The following is a 16060-nucleotide window of genomic DNA, read 5'->3' as shown; positions in this document are numbered from 1 at the left end:
GGAGGTGATAGGAATCAGACAGCTAGCCAGCGTGGTGGGGCTGTTAGAGTCCACCAAGCAAGCCATTCTTCCCAGGCCCTTACTTTTCCGGGCTCTGCAACAGCTTCTCAATTTTCGGCATAAAGAAGCCGAGAGAATTTTGACTCTTTAGTCAGTCTAACCCCAGATGCAGCAAAAGATCTACAGTGGTGGATCGGTCATGTGCGCGAAGTAAAGTCTTTGTTCCGTCAAACCTGACAATTTGCACGGATACCTCACTGGAAGGATGGGGGCGCGGCATTGCAATGGTCAGGAGACAGGCGGGCGCTGGTCGCAAACAGAAGCGCGCATGCACTGTGACCAACTGACTAGAATTGAAAGCGGCCTCCCTGGCGCTAAGAAGCTTTGTGAGCGCAGATACTCAGCGTGATCTGCTAAGGCTGGACAACGCAACAGCCGTTGCATATGTGAATCACGTGGGGGGAACAAGGTCGCCAGATTTGGCAGCCTTGGCCCTGGAGATGTGGTCGTGGGCCCTGGAAAGAGGCCTGACGTTGTCTGCAACTCACGTTCCCGGATTGACAAACACCCTAGCGGACAGGTGTTCGCGGGTTTTTTTTCTGGACAAGGTAGAGTGGCAACTGAACCGCTCAGTTTTTCCCTGTCATTGAACAATTGGACAGGCAATGCATTGACAGTAGATCTGTTTGCGTCTCGTATGAACGCTCAGCTGAAGGAGTATGTCTCTTGGCGCCCAGAACCAGAGGCCATGTCGGTGGATGGCGTAAACATTCACTGAGGCAACCTGGGGCTAGCGCATGCCTTTCCCCGCTTCAACCTAGTGTTCAAGGTACTGAGGAAAGTCCAGTCAGACGTAGCAATAGTGATTTTGATACCTCCAGTTTGGGAGTCTCAGGCTTGGTACCCCAAGGTGTTGAACATGTTGTTCGAGAGTCCGGTTCTCCTGCCACAGAGCTGGGATCTGCTGTTCCTGCCGCACAACAGGAGACCCCATCCGCTGTTGCCAGATCTGATGCTTGCCGCGTGGCCAAGATCAGGCGACAGTTGCAGGGTCGGGGCCTTTCGGCAGGGGCTTCAGACCTCATCCTCTCGGCTTGGAGAGAAAGCACTTCTAGACAGTATCAGTCAGCATGGGCTCAGTGGGCCAGCTGGTGTGATAGAAGGGAGATTGATCCAGTTTGCGGCTCTATAGAGAGCGTAGTAGAATATCTTGAATGGATGTTCAGTCAGAACTACGGCTATACATTGTATGTCAATTGGGGTGGCTCGTTCTGCGATCTCGTCTGTACACTTACCAGTAGACCATTGTAATGTGGGTAGTCACCCTCTAGTGTCCAAACTGATGAGAGGTCTGTTTCACAAACGTCCTCCTTGTCCAAGATATGTTTCAACATGGGACGTCAGTCGGGTCCTAGAGTACCTTCTGCATTGTTGCCAAGCTAATAGTCTTAGTTTGAAACAGCTGTTTCATAAGTTGGTAACATTGGCGGCATTGGTGTCAGCCGACAGAGGTCAGACTTTAGCGGCTCTTGACTTGAGATTCATGAAAAAAAAAAAAAAAATGTAGAAACGGTGTTTCTTGGACAATTCCTACCCTGCTGAAACTTCTAGACCAGGGAAACCTGCCAGAAAGTGTTTTTGGGCGGCCTTCCCGCCAGGACAGGCGCTTGTGTGCCTTCACATACCTGAAAGAATATCTAAGGCGGACTTCTTCCCTTCGGAAAGAAGGGGGGGGGAGCAGAAGTTGTTCATATCGTTCAGCAGACCACACAGGCCAGTTGGTTCTGCGACCCTGGCCAGGTGGGTTAAGTCAGTGTTAGGCACGGCAGGTGTTGACACAGCAACTTTCTCAGCTCATTCCACTCGAGGAGCATCCACTTCAGCTGCTACAGCTGCTGGGGTGTCTCTACATAGCATCATGAATGCAGCGGACTGGTCACGAGAGTCTACCTTCCTGAAGTACTACAGGAGGGACAACAACCAACACACGTTTGGCCAGGCTGTGCTGTCCACGGCTCTGAAGTCTGCATAAGGTAAATGATATACCCAAATAGGGAGTGTGCAGGTATAATTGAGGATTAGGCAAATTGTACTTACCATGAAGGATAATCCCAATTATACCTCACACGAACTATTTGGGTATATCTTCCCACCCTTGCTGTTCTTCAGCTTCCAAGTAGCTGAAAATGCCCACCCATGGTGAACAGCACAGACTCTTTCTCGCACGTCGTCAAATGGCGGCGAACATTGTCATTACGTCATGATATCCCGTGATGCTTTGCGATTAAAGCTTTGTACACGTGCGCCACCTAGCGATAAGCATAGGAAATACTGCATAAGGTAAATGATATACCCAAATAGTTCGTGTGAGGTATAATTGGGATTATCCTTCATGGTAAGTACAATTTGCCTAATCCTCAATTTGAGTGAAAAGCTGAGGGCTCGAAATTCATTTTTTGGTGTCGGTGCACAGGTGCACCCCTTCTAAAAAATTAGGTGCCCAAAAAAAAGGCGTGCACAATATAAAAGAAAACCTAAATAAAGATCTTACTGCTCCTCTTCCGAGCTTGAATCTGAAATGGGAGCTGTACTACAACAAAAATTTCATTATTTTTCGGACTTTTATGCCAAGAATATACTGTATACTATTATACTATGTACAAAAATACCTACAAAAATATTTGGGTGCACCAGTGCACATGCACCCAGTATTTTGAGCCCTGGTAAAAACCCTTAAATGGAAGGAACCATAGTTTTGCTTGTTACAAAAAATAGACATGAGAAAGAAGGCTGATTGTAAGTTTTCTTGCCACAGCTACCCCAGACCTGTCCACCTTCCAGTATGATGAGACGTCAGGGTATTACTACGACCCACAGACTGGGCTCTACTACGATGCCAACACACAGGTTAGTACACAATCCTAGCAGCAACTCTTGCCATCTCCTAAGGACTTAATCTGTTCAGAAGAAACACTGGTATTCCGCAAGTGCCGAAGAGTAACAATCTATGCACAAGAAAACTATCAAGCAAGCAATTGGATGGATTTTCCTGTGTAACAGTTTTCTTGTATATATCTCAATACAGTACTTGGATGTCTAACCTTCATCGACGTAAGTTACAGGTTATGATTCTTTAAATGTGCATTATCTGTACTGATATGTCATTTTTGTTTCCAGTACTTCTACAATTCTCAGACTCAGCAGTACCTATACTGGGATCAGGAGAAACTGTCGTACCTGCCTGCACCAACCGACGCAGCGGAACAACAGGGCGGTGACGGCAAGGACAACAGGGAGGAGAAGAAGAAAAAGAAGGAAAAATCTGCTCAAAAGGTAATTAGATTACAGTCCAGCTGGCCCTTTTGACAATAGCCAACTTTGAGTGTCCATAATGTTGCATGGCATAAGTGACCGGACATTAAAACCTGATGTAGGGACAGGCTTGTTTCTTGTTTTGAAACTTGTAGCTGTTTTCAAAATTGTAGTCTTTTTGATCTGAAGATACACATTTTTTTGTCCTCTCCTAGTCATTTTAGTTTTATGTCAACTTTCCAGTCTAATTCTACCTTTATGGCTTGTAGATTGCTCTTTTCATTATCACTACAAGAAAAAATTCTCCCCCCCTCGAAATATCTGAAATGGATTAGTCCCACTCAGCATGCCATGAACTATCTCACCCATGTTAGACAGAAATGGGGCATATAACACTTGTTATCCAGTTGTTCCCATCGTGAGATGACAGGGAGGGATCGGATTCTTGCTCTCGTGACTACCAAACATTTTAAGTGGGCTGTAAACACAAGAGTCTGTTACAGTAACCGTGTCGGCTTCCCTCACACGCATTCCTAACTTTGTACATCACGACTGGAATCAATCATAGGTGTCAACTTTAATCCTATATGGGTTGATGTAATTGTATGCACCAGCAGAATGAATAGAACTGGCCTTGGGAATAAAATTAGAAGTAGTAAATTCCAAGTACTTGAAAGTCTGTGTGGAATGTAATTTTGTGAATTGACAAAGAAAAATTTGCCTGAAATATTTAGCATTTTTATTGGATAATATATGACAGCATTATCTAGAGAGCTCTTTCTATACACTAAACCAAACCAAATCATCTACTTTGTATTTTCAGTTGTAACATTACAAGTTATTTTTAAAAACATTTGTACATTTGGATGTTTTAAGTAACATATTTTTTAACGTTTTTAAATTGATACTTATATACATGTATTAGAGCATTGTCAAGGGAATGATTTCTTCGTTTAGTAACTGAAACTTAATTGTTGTATTTGCCAGATTGCTAAAGACATGGAGAGGTGGGCCAAGAGTCTGAACTCCATGAAGGAGACAAAGAAGTTTGTCCCCATCGGCATTGGCATTAAACCTTCCCAGAAGTCTGGAGAGGAGAAACTGTCAGCTACTGCTGATGCCGGTTACGCCATTCTAGAAAAGAAGGTAAATCTATGAATTAATTTCAACTAGAAAGGTAACAGTTGCAAAGCAAATACATATGGTCTGCTTTGTTAATTCTTACTCAAACACATTCATATATATGGTCAGACAGGAGTCTAAATCCCTCCTGCTATAAAATTGCAACATGATGTAACCCAACACTAGTTACCATGGTGACAGACAGCTGGTTCAGGTCATTGACCTTATTTGTTTGGAGAAGAGGAAGAAGAAACTGAGCAAAAACAATATGTTTTCCTGGTACAGGTCATTGACCTTGTTTGTTTGGGGAAGAAGAAGAAACAAATCGAAAACAATGTTTTCCATCGATAAACATAATGAGAGGATTAAGATTATTCTCAAACGTACATAGCACATTATATGGTAGATTTGTCCATCAAAGTGTAGTGGACTTGGCAAACTGGGCTTGTTGATCAAATGATTCCTTTTTTCAGGCCTCCCTTGCAGAAAGACAGCAGTCGGTGTTGGAAGCCTTACAGAGAAAAAAGGAAGAAGATGTCAAGGTGAGTGTTACAAGATCTGATCTATTTATTATGATCTGCACTTTTTGACATGTACGTAATGGTATTTTATATCCTTTTACTTCTGGGTAAGGAAGTACTATGTGGCTGAGTTCTGGTTTTGTGTATTTGCCTGGAACACTGTAGGGTGACAGCACATGGGTGAGGGAAGATTGACAGGCAGAATGAAGGAAATCAAAGGTCTCAGAATCTGGGTGGTATTCAGCAGGAATTTGAGGTTGACAATTTTTTAGGTTGGGTGCTCCAGTGCACCTACATGTATTCCCAAATATGAATTTCGAGCCCTGCGTTCTGTTACATGTATATCCTGCCATGTCCCCAGCCCAGCCCTGTGGCCCAGAACTCCCTGGTGGATGCCTACGGCGGCGGCAGTGACAGTGAAGAGGAGGAGGAGGACTCCCAGAAGAGGCAGACGTCCCTGGCACCTGATGAGGAACAGCTCCTGGACTGGAAGAGGATGGCCTGTCTGCTCTGTAAGAGACAGTTCCCCAGCAAGGAGGCTCTGTCCAGACATCAGCAGCTGTCTGATCTACACAAGGTGAGCTGGCTGAATATATGACAAAGTACTTTATTCACAAAAACTTGTTTAAAGAGGGACAAGACGTTCGACTAAACCTGTGATTATATCATGCATGGTATGTGTGAAAAGTGATTTCCTACACTTAGTTCGCTAGTCCATTTTGTTTGAAGCGCTACCAGCCGTTTGAAGTTGCAACTAGCACTTAGCATTGACAAATTGTCCACCACCATTATGACTGGTTCACTGTGCACTAAAGCTAGGTGTTTCTGGATCACTGTGCACTGAAGCTACTTTGTCAGTAACACCTAGCTTCAGTGCATAGTGAACCAGTCATAATTGTAACCAAGTGGTATTTTATACCTGGCTATTACCTAAGTATACAAACTTAGATGCTGGTTTTAAAAATTGCAGGTGTGTTTTAAGACAGACTGATGAGACTAATAATGATATGTTACTTGTCTTGAGGGAACTGTCCAGCTATAGATAAAGCATGTGAAGTAACATGTTTTTCCCTTTGTCCCACAGACTAACCTGGAGATGAGAAGAAGATCAGTGATGAGTGCTGAGGAACTGGAGGCACTAGAGAAAAGAGAAAGAGAGGTGAGCAGTCATCTTACACTACTTATCAGGTTGATAGTTATGCATATGACATCTGCAGTTCTTATAAAGACTCGAAGCATGTCCCAATGTGCTGTAGCACACTACAATACGTACAATATCAAGTGACTTAGTAGTGTTGATATTTAGCCTAAAACAAATACAGTCTTTTTTCACAGGATGGGCCTGTTCTAATAATGTTGTAACTTTTGACATCTGTTTTCCCACTAGATGAAGTACAGAGACAGAGCAGCAGAGAGAAGACAAAAATTTGGCATTCCAGAACCCCCACCTCCCAAGAGGAAAAGGGAGGACTATCTCGGCAAAGTGCAAAGGTGGGATAATCCTAATACTTCTATCTGTAAAACCAGTGATAGTAAAGAGCTGGGGGACATTAGAAATTCCTGCAAAATGGTTAACATTTTAAAAGGGTACTCACCATGTGGTTGTAGATACTTGTAAGGATCCACCTTGAAAGAAACTGAAAACTTAACTGAAACTTTCTGTTAAATTTGAGTGAAAATTGTTCAACAAGTACAGTGCAAAGAATGTGCTGACCACAACTTTTTTCTGGGTACTTTTACATTGTATAATGCTCAACAGAGATAGTTGACAAATTGAATATACTCTAACTGCGTCATTCATTGTTAGTGCACACTTGTGTTAGTGTACATGTTGCTGAACTTGAAGAGTCAGTGATTTCTGCCCCACAGTTCGTACGAGGAGCCCACCAAACACGGGATCGGCAGTGAGAACATCGGGAACAAGATGCTGAAGGCCATGGGCTGGGCGGAAGGCACGGGGCTGGGCAAGAAGAAACAGGGAATCACAGCACCCATCACGGTAAGGCTAGTGGGAGTGCTGGCATGTAGGCAGAACGTACTGTGCCTGCATGAAACCCGTAACGTATTATTCATAGCTCTTTTTTTTTTGGCAGAACGTCTATATAAGGTTGTATTTTTGGTATATAAGGTTAATATCCTGACTGTAGTTGCCAAGTGTTGTGTCCGAAAAGGTATTGTCTACAACAGGCAAAATTCTGATCATCTGATGCAATGTTGACCAAACATCCAGCAAAAACTGTGGAAAATCAGGGTTTTGCGCATACTTATTTCTAGGTGTTTTTAAATTCTTCTTTTTGTGATCTGTACTTAGTCCAGTGGGGCCAGATGTACAATGGAGGTGTTCATTCATTGCTGCAACCACAAATTCAAAGGTACTTCAATGTTTTCAACGTGGCACACACCTGAGTGAATTTACAGTAACACAAATGCTTCCCTTTGCAGGCGGAAAAGCGTACCATGGGTGCAGGTCTGGGCATGAAGGGGAGCTCCTACGGTACAGAGGCAGGCGACACTTACAAGGAGTCTGTCAAGAAAATCATGAGACAAAGATACTACGAGACATCGTAACATAACAGAACTGGCATTGTTCCCATCTTAGGCCTTTCTGTATTGTATGTAGTCATGTTAATAAGTCTTCGGAAATCATTCCTGTGTGTAAAATAAGTTCATAAACAGGGCAAAATGTATGTCGGTTAGGCCACAGTGTCTTTTCACAACTTACAGGCAGTATCATTTGGTATATCAACTACACATGTTTTACAACAATAGCCCTTACAGTACACACTTCACATGGAATAGAATCTGATGCTTGTAATTATTGAAATATTTCCTAACCTTAACTTCTTGAACATTTTAAAGTTGTACATATTAAAAGTTTATTTGTACGAAATGACTCATTTTTCATGGCAACTCTACAGAATATTGTTATCTGTGTAGCCAACAATCGTGTCAGGTAGAATGCATACAACTAATGGTGCATTCTTTGATTAGTTGGTAGTTTTGCTTTCATTAGCATTAACTGTAGCTTACAAGACAAGCTTGTATAGTCCCTAGTTTCTACACGTGTAAAAGAAACAGTACTCTTTTTAGGGTAAAGAATGAAGATTATCGCATTGTGCCATACACTTACATCAGGACATCAGCATCTGTATACAAAAATTAATGTGGTAGAACTACTTTCAAGCCAATGCTTGAACCATAATGGCATTTCCTTATAGTCTGATCTACAGGAATATGTCACCACTGCAGGCATGTCCCAGTCTTGTACATACATCTCTTCAATGTTTTATTAGTTCTTACAGGGGACTCAATCACTGCCAAGATGTTGCACCTTTTGGTTTGTATATTAAAAAGAAAATAGTGCTGAATGATAATTTTTTGTAGTTGTCATCTCTGTTAGCATGTATCCCCGACTTTGGTTGAAAAACTTAAATTATAAAGATGAGTGAGTGTATAAAAAAAAACGATAGACCACTTGAAGCAAGGTTGGTTCATCAACATGCTTGACATGGGCTGCCACTAAGCTGAACCTCATAACTTAGAACTGCCCTTGTAGGCCAAAGGTCACTTTGCATTATCAGTTGACATATTCCTTACCTGGGAAGATATCATCTCAAATCTACATTGAATGATGTTAATGCACACATATTAGTATTTGTAACTGCTTCTTTAAGAACATTTGTGACTTCCTCAGAGACTTGAGACTTTGAAATGAGTACCTACATTGTAACTAGAAATGCCATCTTACGTCGCAAAAGAAGATCGGCTTACCAGACCAGGCAAAAGTACTATGAACTTCGATTGTAACAGCACAAACATGCACAACAGACTTCAACAAAAATTTTCTATCAACCAGGATGCATGGCCGAAGTCCACTCACACATTGTCTGCCCTGGACATTATGTATTAAAAGTAACCTTTGCCCAACACCAAAGTTCCAACTAGGTCATCTTCAGACTTCAACAAAAAGTGCAGGGGAAAGACTACAACATTTTCTATTAGCCAGGATGCATGACCGAAGTCCACTCACACCCTGGACATTATGTATCAAGTAACCTTTGCCCAACACCATAGTTCTCAACTGGGTCGTCTTCAGGAGATTCTTCCATCTTGTAGTACCTGAAGTATGGCTACCGGAGGTCTCACGCTGTTGGCAGTTTTCCACGTCCTGATTCTCCTCCAGGTCCAAGTGCAGGGAGACGTCAGACCCACCATCGCTGCCCTGAACAGGAGGATCGCAGACCTGCAGGCGCTACACGATGAGGACGTCATACCCGGACAGGCGAGGCAGAAGGGGCTGTACTCTAGTATGGTGGGTAGAGTGGAAGTTTTCAATAGAAAATTGTTTGCAACATCCCTTAAAAAACATTTGGTTCCATAACCGACTCAGTGCAAACTTTGACGAAAAGCCCATGCATTGTTACATCACTTAGCGAACGCTTTGCCACAGAGCGCTGCGCATGCAAAAAATACACCACTTTGGGACGTCCTAAACCGTTCCTTCAGAGCTTTTCTTTCTGTATCGTATAACCATTTCAAATGGAGTTTTATTCAATTGATATAACAGCTAGGAAATTTCGTCACCGATTCAGTTCTTTCGTAAGATTGTACTTGCACTGGAGTTGGCTTGTTTGCGGACAGGATAAGTCACAAGAGTATCCTGTGACTTTAAGGATTTGTAGACCCCAAAAGGAAGTGATTTGATTTTGTATAAGATCCAAACCCGTGTTCAGGATTTTTGGAGGGGACAGGATAGCGTAAAACTGGGGATATATGATGTAATTGTTTAAACTAACAAACTAGAAACTAGGTCAGTATGACCTGGCCTTTGCCCAGCCTTGGGGAAGCATACTAGGTCAGGCATTGCGGCATTTTATTGTATCCGGTCATTCAATCAAAATGGTTTATTGATCAAGCATGAACATTGCAGCTGGAGGCTGAATTACGCTCATAGATGTACTTTATTAAAACCCTTGACGGCTACACAGTCTTGGTTTCTGATATTAAAAACATTTAATACACGTTACAGAACCGCATTTACACATCATAGGCGTATGTCTTAATATGTTCAAAATTGCTTATTCATATCTGTATCATATACTTTCCACCTTAACACATCAGATCCGGTTAAACGTGCACGGCCCACCTGAGGTATCCGTCCTCCGAGACATGGGTCTGTACGACAACAACGCGTTCGCCACGCTGTGGATCGTGACGTGTCTGCTGGAGAGTCACACCTACGGCACGGCTCCTGCCCCGGACCCCGGCCGCCTGCAGCTGGCTGTGGACGCCGTCAACACCTTCCACTCAAAAAATCTGCCTGTACGTTCTGTCGCTATTGATGTTTCACCGACATACACAATAGTAGTATACTACAATTACTACTAAGTACTACAGCCACTTTGATGTATCCGAAGCTAGGAATTTCAAGAGTAAACAACAACAACAAAAATAACATTCTTTTTGCACTATACAAATTTTCAGCCTTCCTCAGGGAGACTGACAGACATCTTTAGACACGTCACCCTGCGGCACGTGACTGAGTCCAGTAGCGAGAGATGCCTGGAAGTCTGTAACGGCCCCCGTCTCTATTCAATGATTTTTATTTGTTTTGCATAATTGGTAAACCGCTTCTCAAACACAGGACCTCCGGCTTTACGTCCCATCCAAGAGGACGTCCCTAACTGATTTCTACTTCTATGTGATACTGGTCAAAACCCCTCACTGGGGCATCACGACCAGGGTGCTGGGTGCACGGCTAAGTGCGGCCGGTGGGGTGGTGGTGCTGAAAAGAACAACATGAAAACAACAAAGTGCAAGAAAAAGAACCGAAATTGTGCTTAAACTCTATTTACATGGCCGCACTTGGGGTCTTGATTACCTCTGGGGGCAGGGATGGCCCATGTACTGGGCCAACCCGAGCTTAAAACTATCTACTGTTGTCGCTGATTGTTGATGAACTCTCATTGTCTTCTTGGCAAAAAAAAAAAAACACCATGGTCTTGATCCTTGCACGTGACAGGGCCAGTCTGCCATGGACTTCTGGCCGCAGGTGTATAACGAGTCGGGAGGTGTGTGGGTGCAGTCACCTGAGAACCTGCTGCAGGTGATGCAGCTGGGGGAGAACGACTTCCCGTGGAACACTATCAAGAAAGTCCTGCTGGGCCTCGGCCTAGACAAGCTGTGGAAGGACGTGGCGGACATGCACGAAGTGCTGTAAGTTAAAAAAAGATATCGATACTCCCACACTTTCTCGCTGTAAACCATGCATAAAACCTTAAGTTTGTATTATTCACTACAGCAAGTGGCATCGATACGAATAACTTGGATAATTACTACGAGTAGTAGTAGTAGTACATGTAGTAGTTCATATAGTAGCAGGGCATGCAGTAGTAGTAGTAGTAGTAGCAGTAGTAGTAGTAGCAGCAGTAGTAGTAGTAGCAGTAGCAGTAGTAGTAGTATAGTAGTGGTAGTAGTAGTAGTAGTAGCAGCTGTAGTAGTATTATAGTACTAGTAGTAGTAGTAGCAGTAGTAGTAGCAGTAGTAGTAGCAGCAGCAGTAATAGTAGACGTAAACGTAGCTTGTGTTCAGTTTGACACGTATACATCTCTTGTCCCTTCATTTTCAGAAAAGACACGGAGCACGCCTACCGCATTCCCCCCGACTTCGACGACTCTTTCCTGAACCTTGGTCTGGGCGCCCAGCTGCTCCAACTGAAGGACAGTTTCCCGCTCGCCTACCGGTCCTGGGCGTCCAACAACACGGACCTCCAGTCCCTTCAGAACCACCTCAAGTCGTACGCCTACCGGCCGCTGTCCAGGGACAACAACGCCGACACGATCGACCCCAGAACGTACTACTACATGCGGCCGTTCTTGGAAAAGGCGGCGAGGGAAGGGGACGAGATCGCCTTGGTAACTACATGGGTGAGTCGGGGTTCCTTCAGGGTTTCACCAAAACAAAATCACTTTTACCTATTGGAACCAAAGAATTGTTGAAATCCCATAAATTTCAGAGGGAAATTGATTTCACAGAAAGGTATTTAATAACTGATCAATAATGTCAAACGTAGAGTAGATAATCACATGGAATAGTTATTGAACCAAAGAAGGGCCATGGCTACCGCTATTGCCTTTTCATTGCGTGCATTCGATGCCATTTTACCTCTACGCTGCTGTTGACAAATCTTTATTTGTGGGGTCATGTGGCGCAATGGCAGCGTGCACGACTCGGAATCAAGAGGTCCAGGGTTCGAGTCCTCACATGCCACCGATCTTGTGCCCTTGGGAAAGGCACTTCATACGACTTTCCCACTAGACTCAAGTGAAAATGGGTACTGTCTATCCTGTATTCGTTTCTATATGCGGGACACAACACCAGCAACAGCTGCCTCTGTTCCACGTGTATTGCACTGTTGCAATTCAATAAATCAAATGAAATCCCTATTGGTTGTTTGACTTCTAGCTGCAGAATCTTGCTGAGTTGCGCGTGATGGTTGAGAAGGGCGTGCTGATGCCGTATAACCTGAACAACGTGGACGTGACCGTGGCCGCCAACACGCTGGCCGGCATCACGGAGGCCCTGCTGGCGGGACTGGTGAACCAAGAGAAGTGGTTTGACCACGACGTGCAGGTACACAAACACACACACCCTCAGTACACAGTTTATAAAGATTAGAAAAATCAAGGCCATAGCATGTCCAGGAGAAAACATACAAAAACCGGAAGTACAGTTGCAGTACCAAGTTCAGCCACCAGCGGGCTTAAATTTGACCTTGGCCTTTGTCTTCCTAAGACGTATCCACATACCAAATACCATCACATGAGTTATGATGACCACAAATATGCGGAAACACTAAACCGAGAATCTACTCCCACATAGAGAATCTACCTGAACACGACCGCCATGATTTCCTGGGCCGTGACGTCAGAGGCCATCTTCACCCGCCCTGACCTGGTGATGACGTACTACCCATCTCTCTACAACTTCCTGTGGTACTCCTCCCGAACTCTCTTCCTCCTGCAGTCCAACCAGGACAGGCTGCAACACTACCCCGACTGTGTCAGGGATGTGCAGCAGATTCTTACCACGACATTCAGGTGAGTAGGAAACTTTCCAGTATAGTAACCAGCTTGTAGGGTCAGTAGTAGTAGTAGACCAACCAGGACAGGCTGCAACACTACCCCGACTGTGTCAGGGACGGGCAGCAGATTCTTACCACGACATTCAGGTGAGTAGGACCTTTCACAAAGTACAATTCTCAACAACCCAAACTTTCCAGTAACATGTCTGTAGGGTTAGAAGTAGTAGTAGGACAGGACAGGCTGCAACACTAACCCGACTTTGTCAGGGATGTGCAGCAGATTCTTACTACAGTACTACATTCAGGTGATGATGTTAATGTGTTGGACTTGCAATACTGGCAATGCTGGTACATTGGCAGTTCGAGGAATATTGGGTTTACTGATGGTAGTAAATGCCACTAAATTCGGGTAATGTTGATTTTGTAAAAAGTCGCAGTGAATGAAATTAACGGACTTCTTTGCACTTTTGTGTACGACTACAGTAACTGTAATTCTGGAACTGGTTACAAAGTAAAAATCTCCCGACTGTACTGGCATTTATTACCATTGGTAAATCCAACTCTTGGTGCAGTGAATACTATGATCTTGTATTTAGATGTGTGATAATGACGTTAAGTCATATGTTATTTTGTGTTACCACAGAGACCACGTTACACCTAAACTGTTGGCGCGTGCGCAGACGGACCGCGGACAAGAGACGTTTTTTGACGACTTTCTGGGGGACGGAGACAAGGACATCTTTGGAAGACCGAAGGTCATACATACAAAGAAACAAACAATCTTAATTGACACAACAAAAGTATAATATGCCTGTGATATGTCAGTGATATTTTAGACCTCTGCTTTTCACTATTTGAATGCTTCTCGCTCTTGTCTGCTATGTCATTTTGTACGTTGAATATGCCAAGTTGGAAATCTAAACCATTGTAAATATTTTACATCATAACTTTATTAGAAAGATCCTTTTCTATTTGTTATACTAAAATACATTTTAGAATACAAATTGTACTTGAACGGACTTGCTTAACTTTACATTTACCTTTTTAGATCCATGGAGAAGACCGTATCTTCAGCACAGCACAGGTAGTGAATACGCTACTGGCAACCTGGACAACGTTCAACAGGACCTCTAAGAAGTTGGTGTGGATAGAAGGTATGTATCTTAAAGTTTGTATGTAGAAGGTATCGGAAAACTAGAAAGGTAACATTTGGAAAGCAAAATGCATAATGTTTACAAAGAATTATGTTAACAAAGCATGTTATTATATTAGGTAATATTGCAAAGCAAATTCATAATGTTTACCTTTGCATACGGTCTTCTCTGTTAATTCTTACTCAAACACATTCATATGATCAGACAGGAGTCTAAATCCCTGCTGCTATAAAATTGCAACATGATGTAACCCACGCCAACATATCATACGTTGCGAGTGACAGCAACTTAAGAAATCAGTATAATAAGATGTAAGGCCGACCTTATTGTCCTAGAAACCCCCGCAGACGTGAAGACCCTGGTGTCTGAGGCCGTGTCTTGGCTGGAGAAGAACACCCTGAGCGGCAGGTACAAGCCGTACAACGCCTTCTTCTCCGGATCCACCAAGGGGCTCTCTGTGAGTCTGCATTCTCTACACTAGCCTGGGTGCCAGCCCCTTTCACGAGTGAATGCCATCCTTTGTTTTCTTACATTTACCTGCAATTAATTTTTTTGTGGGGGAAAACTTGCAATAATTTGCCCTAATCAGAAAACCATCGCTTAGTTAGACTTGTCCTTGGTGCTGAATGCTTGTTTCGCTTTGTTCCAGTCGGTGCCTTTCCTGTACCCGGCTAACTTCGTGCAGTACCTGAACGGTTCGGCTGTGCCGCCTGCTGCCAACGTGTCGTTTGACGTCATAGCGGGAGTCACTGGCGTCATCGGTACGTCACTCTAAATCTCGTCATCAAATGTGGGGGGGGGGGCACTAAGTGATTCACGTTAAACAAGTCAAAGTATGGCCATTTTCCAAGCCATCGATCACTATATCCCTGTGTTTTAGAGTAGATTTAGCTTTGATAGTTGAGCTATTTGTTCTATAACTTCGAGCAGCACGTCGGCAGAACGTACTGTGCCTGCGCAAAACCCTTGCAACGTTGCATCAGAATTCTTGCAGAATATGTCTTTTTCCGACTCAACATTTGAAAACTACAGACGGAGTGGCAACCATATATGCGCGAATACGACGTTCTGCCAAAGTGCTACGGATCTTGTGCAGGTGCAGTACAGTCTTTTGCCAACCTGATGAAATTATTCACAAATCAAATGTATTTTCTCTATTTACAGATCCTGATGAGTACCAAAAGATGGTTGAGCAGCCCCATTTCGGATACGCCACGCCTACAAAGTTTGACGGGTTCAACGGTCCGGAAAACTTCTTCCCCTTCTGGTCCTCCGAACCGTACACATACGCTACTGTCATGCTGGCACTGGCGCAGTACGACAATATAGCATGATTTGTGGAATAGTTCAATGTTTCACGTAGTCACCACAAAATTAAACACATGTATGATGATGTTACTAATAGTGAGGAAGTATGTAATATAAAGATAATGTGTAATTGTTTTCTCCTGAAAGCAGCTGCTTTTATGTTCAGAATATCTGTAGAGTACACAGCATTATGTGTTATATTTTTTCTGATTCACTGCAAATCAAAGCAACCATAGGTATTAGAGAATTAAATCCAAGCTTTCGTACTCCAAATCTTATGTTTATTGCCAAAAGCAATATGATCTCAATTTTCCAACTAATCTTGAATCTTGTCAGTGAAGTACATTTCTGTTTATTACAAATCTGTAGTGAAGAAGTACAACTTACTGTAATACATGGCTTATATTCCTGTGCAGCACAACAACACCTGTTAGTGCAAAAATAAATCTTCTGTAAGTACTGAAACACAATCTTATCATTTCTTAATATTACACTTCATGGTGTAATAAAGGTGGTCAATTGCAACACAATTCGATATTGACTATATCATATATACATAC

At 43.2% G+C, this 16060-nt stretch overlaps 2 protein-coding genes across 5 annotated transcripts in view; both read left to right on the top strand.

Annotated features, from left to right (window-relative positions):
• Positions 1-8323, top strand: part of LOC109487692 (RNA-binding protein 10-like) — a 24741-nt gene extending 16418 nt beyond the window's left edge. For all 4 annotated transcript variants that reach the window (XM_019791741.1, XM_019791733.1, XM_019791724.1 and 1 more), the window contains 9 exons: positions 2816-2907; positions 3178-3333; positions 4300-4458; positions 4908-4976; positions 5317-5532; positions 6040-6114; positions 6343-6446; positions 6825-6954; positions 7398-8323. In XM_019791741.1, coding sequence (XP_019647300.1) covers positions 2816-2907; positions 3178-3333; positions 4300-4458; positions 4908-4976; positions 5317-5532; positions 6040-6114; positions 6343-6446; positions 6825-6954; positions 7398-7523 — 1127 coding nt within the window. In that variant the 3' untranslated portion in view covers positions 7524-8323. The remainder of the gene's footprint in view (positions 1-2815; positions 2908-3177; positions 3334-4299; positions 4459-4907; positions 4977-5316; positions 5533-6039; positions 6115-6342; positions 6447-6824; positions 6955-7397) is intronic.
• A 758-nt stretch (positions 8324-9081) lies between these two features.
• LOC109487404 lies at positions 9082-15597 on the top strand. Its single transcript, XM_019791397.1, has 11 exons — positions 9082-9267; positions 10077-10277; positions 10978-11171; positions 11584-11881; positions 12420-12587; positions 12837-13054; positions 13682-13793; positions 14087-14192; positions 14528-14649; positions 14842-14953; positions 15357-15597. The coding sequence occupies exons 1-11, from the start codon at positions 9082-9084 to the stop codon at positions 15524-15526; spliced, it is 1887 nt and encodes a 628-aa protein (XP_019646956.1). The 3' UTR covers positions 15527-15597.
• Positions 15598-16060: the final 463 nt, after the last annotated feature.

Source organism: Branchiostoma belcheri, unplaced genomic scaffold (genome assembly GCF_001625305.1).
Source record: "Branchiostoma belcheri isolate BF01 breed outbred unplaced genomic scaffold, Haploidv18h27 scaffold111, whole genome shotgun sequence".
NCBI classification, from domain to species: Eukaryota; Metazoa; Chordata; class Leptocardii; order Amphioxiformes; family Branchiostomatidae; genus Branchiostoma; species Branchiostoma belcheri.
The sequence above is the reverse complement of the archived record's forward strand: the minus strand, read 5'-3'. Positions and strand labels throughout refer to the sequence as shown.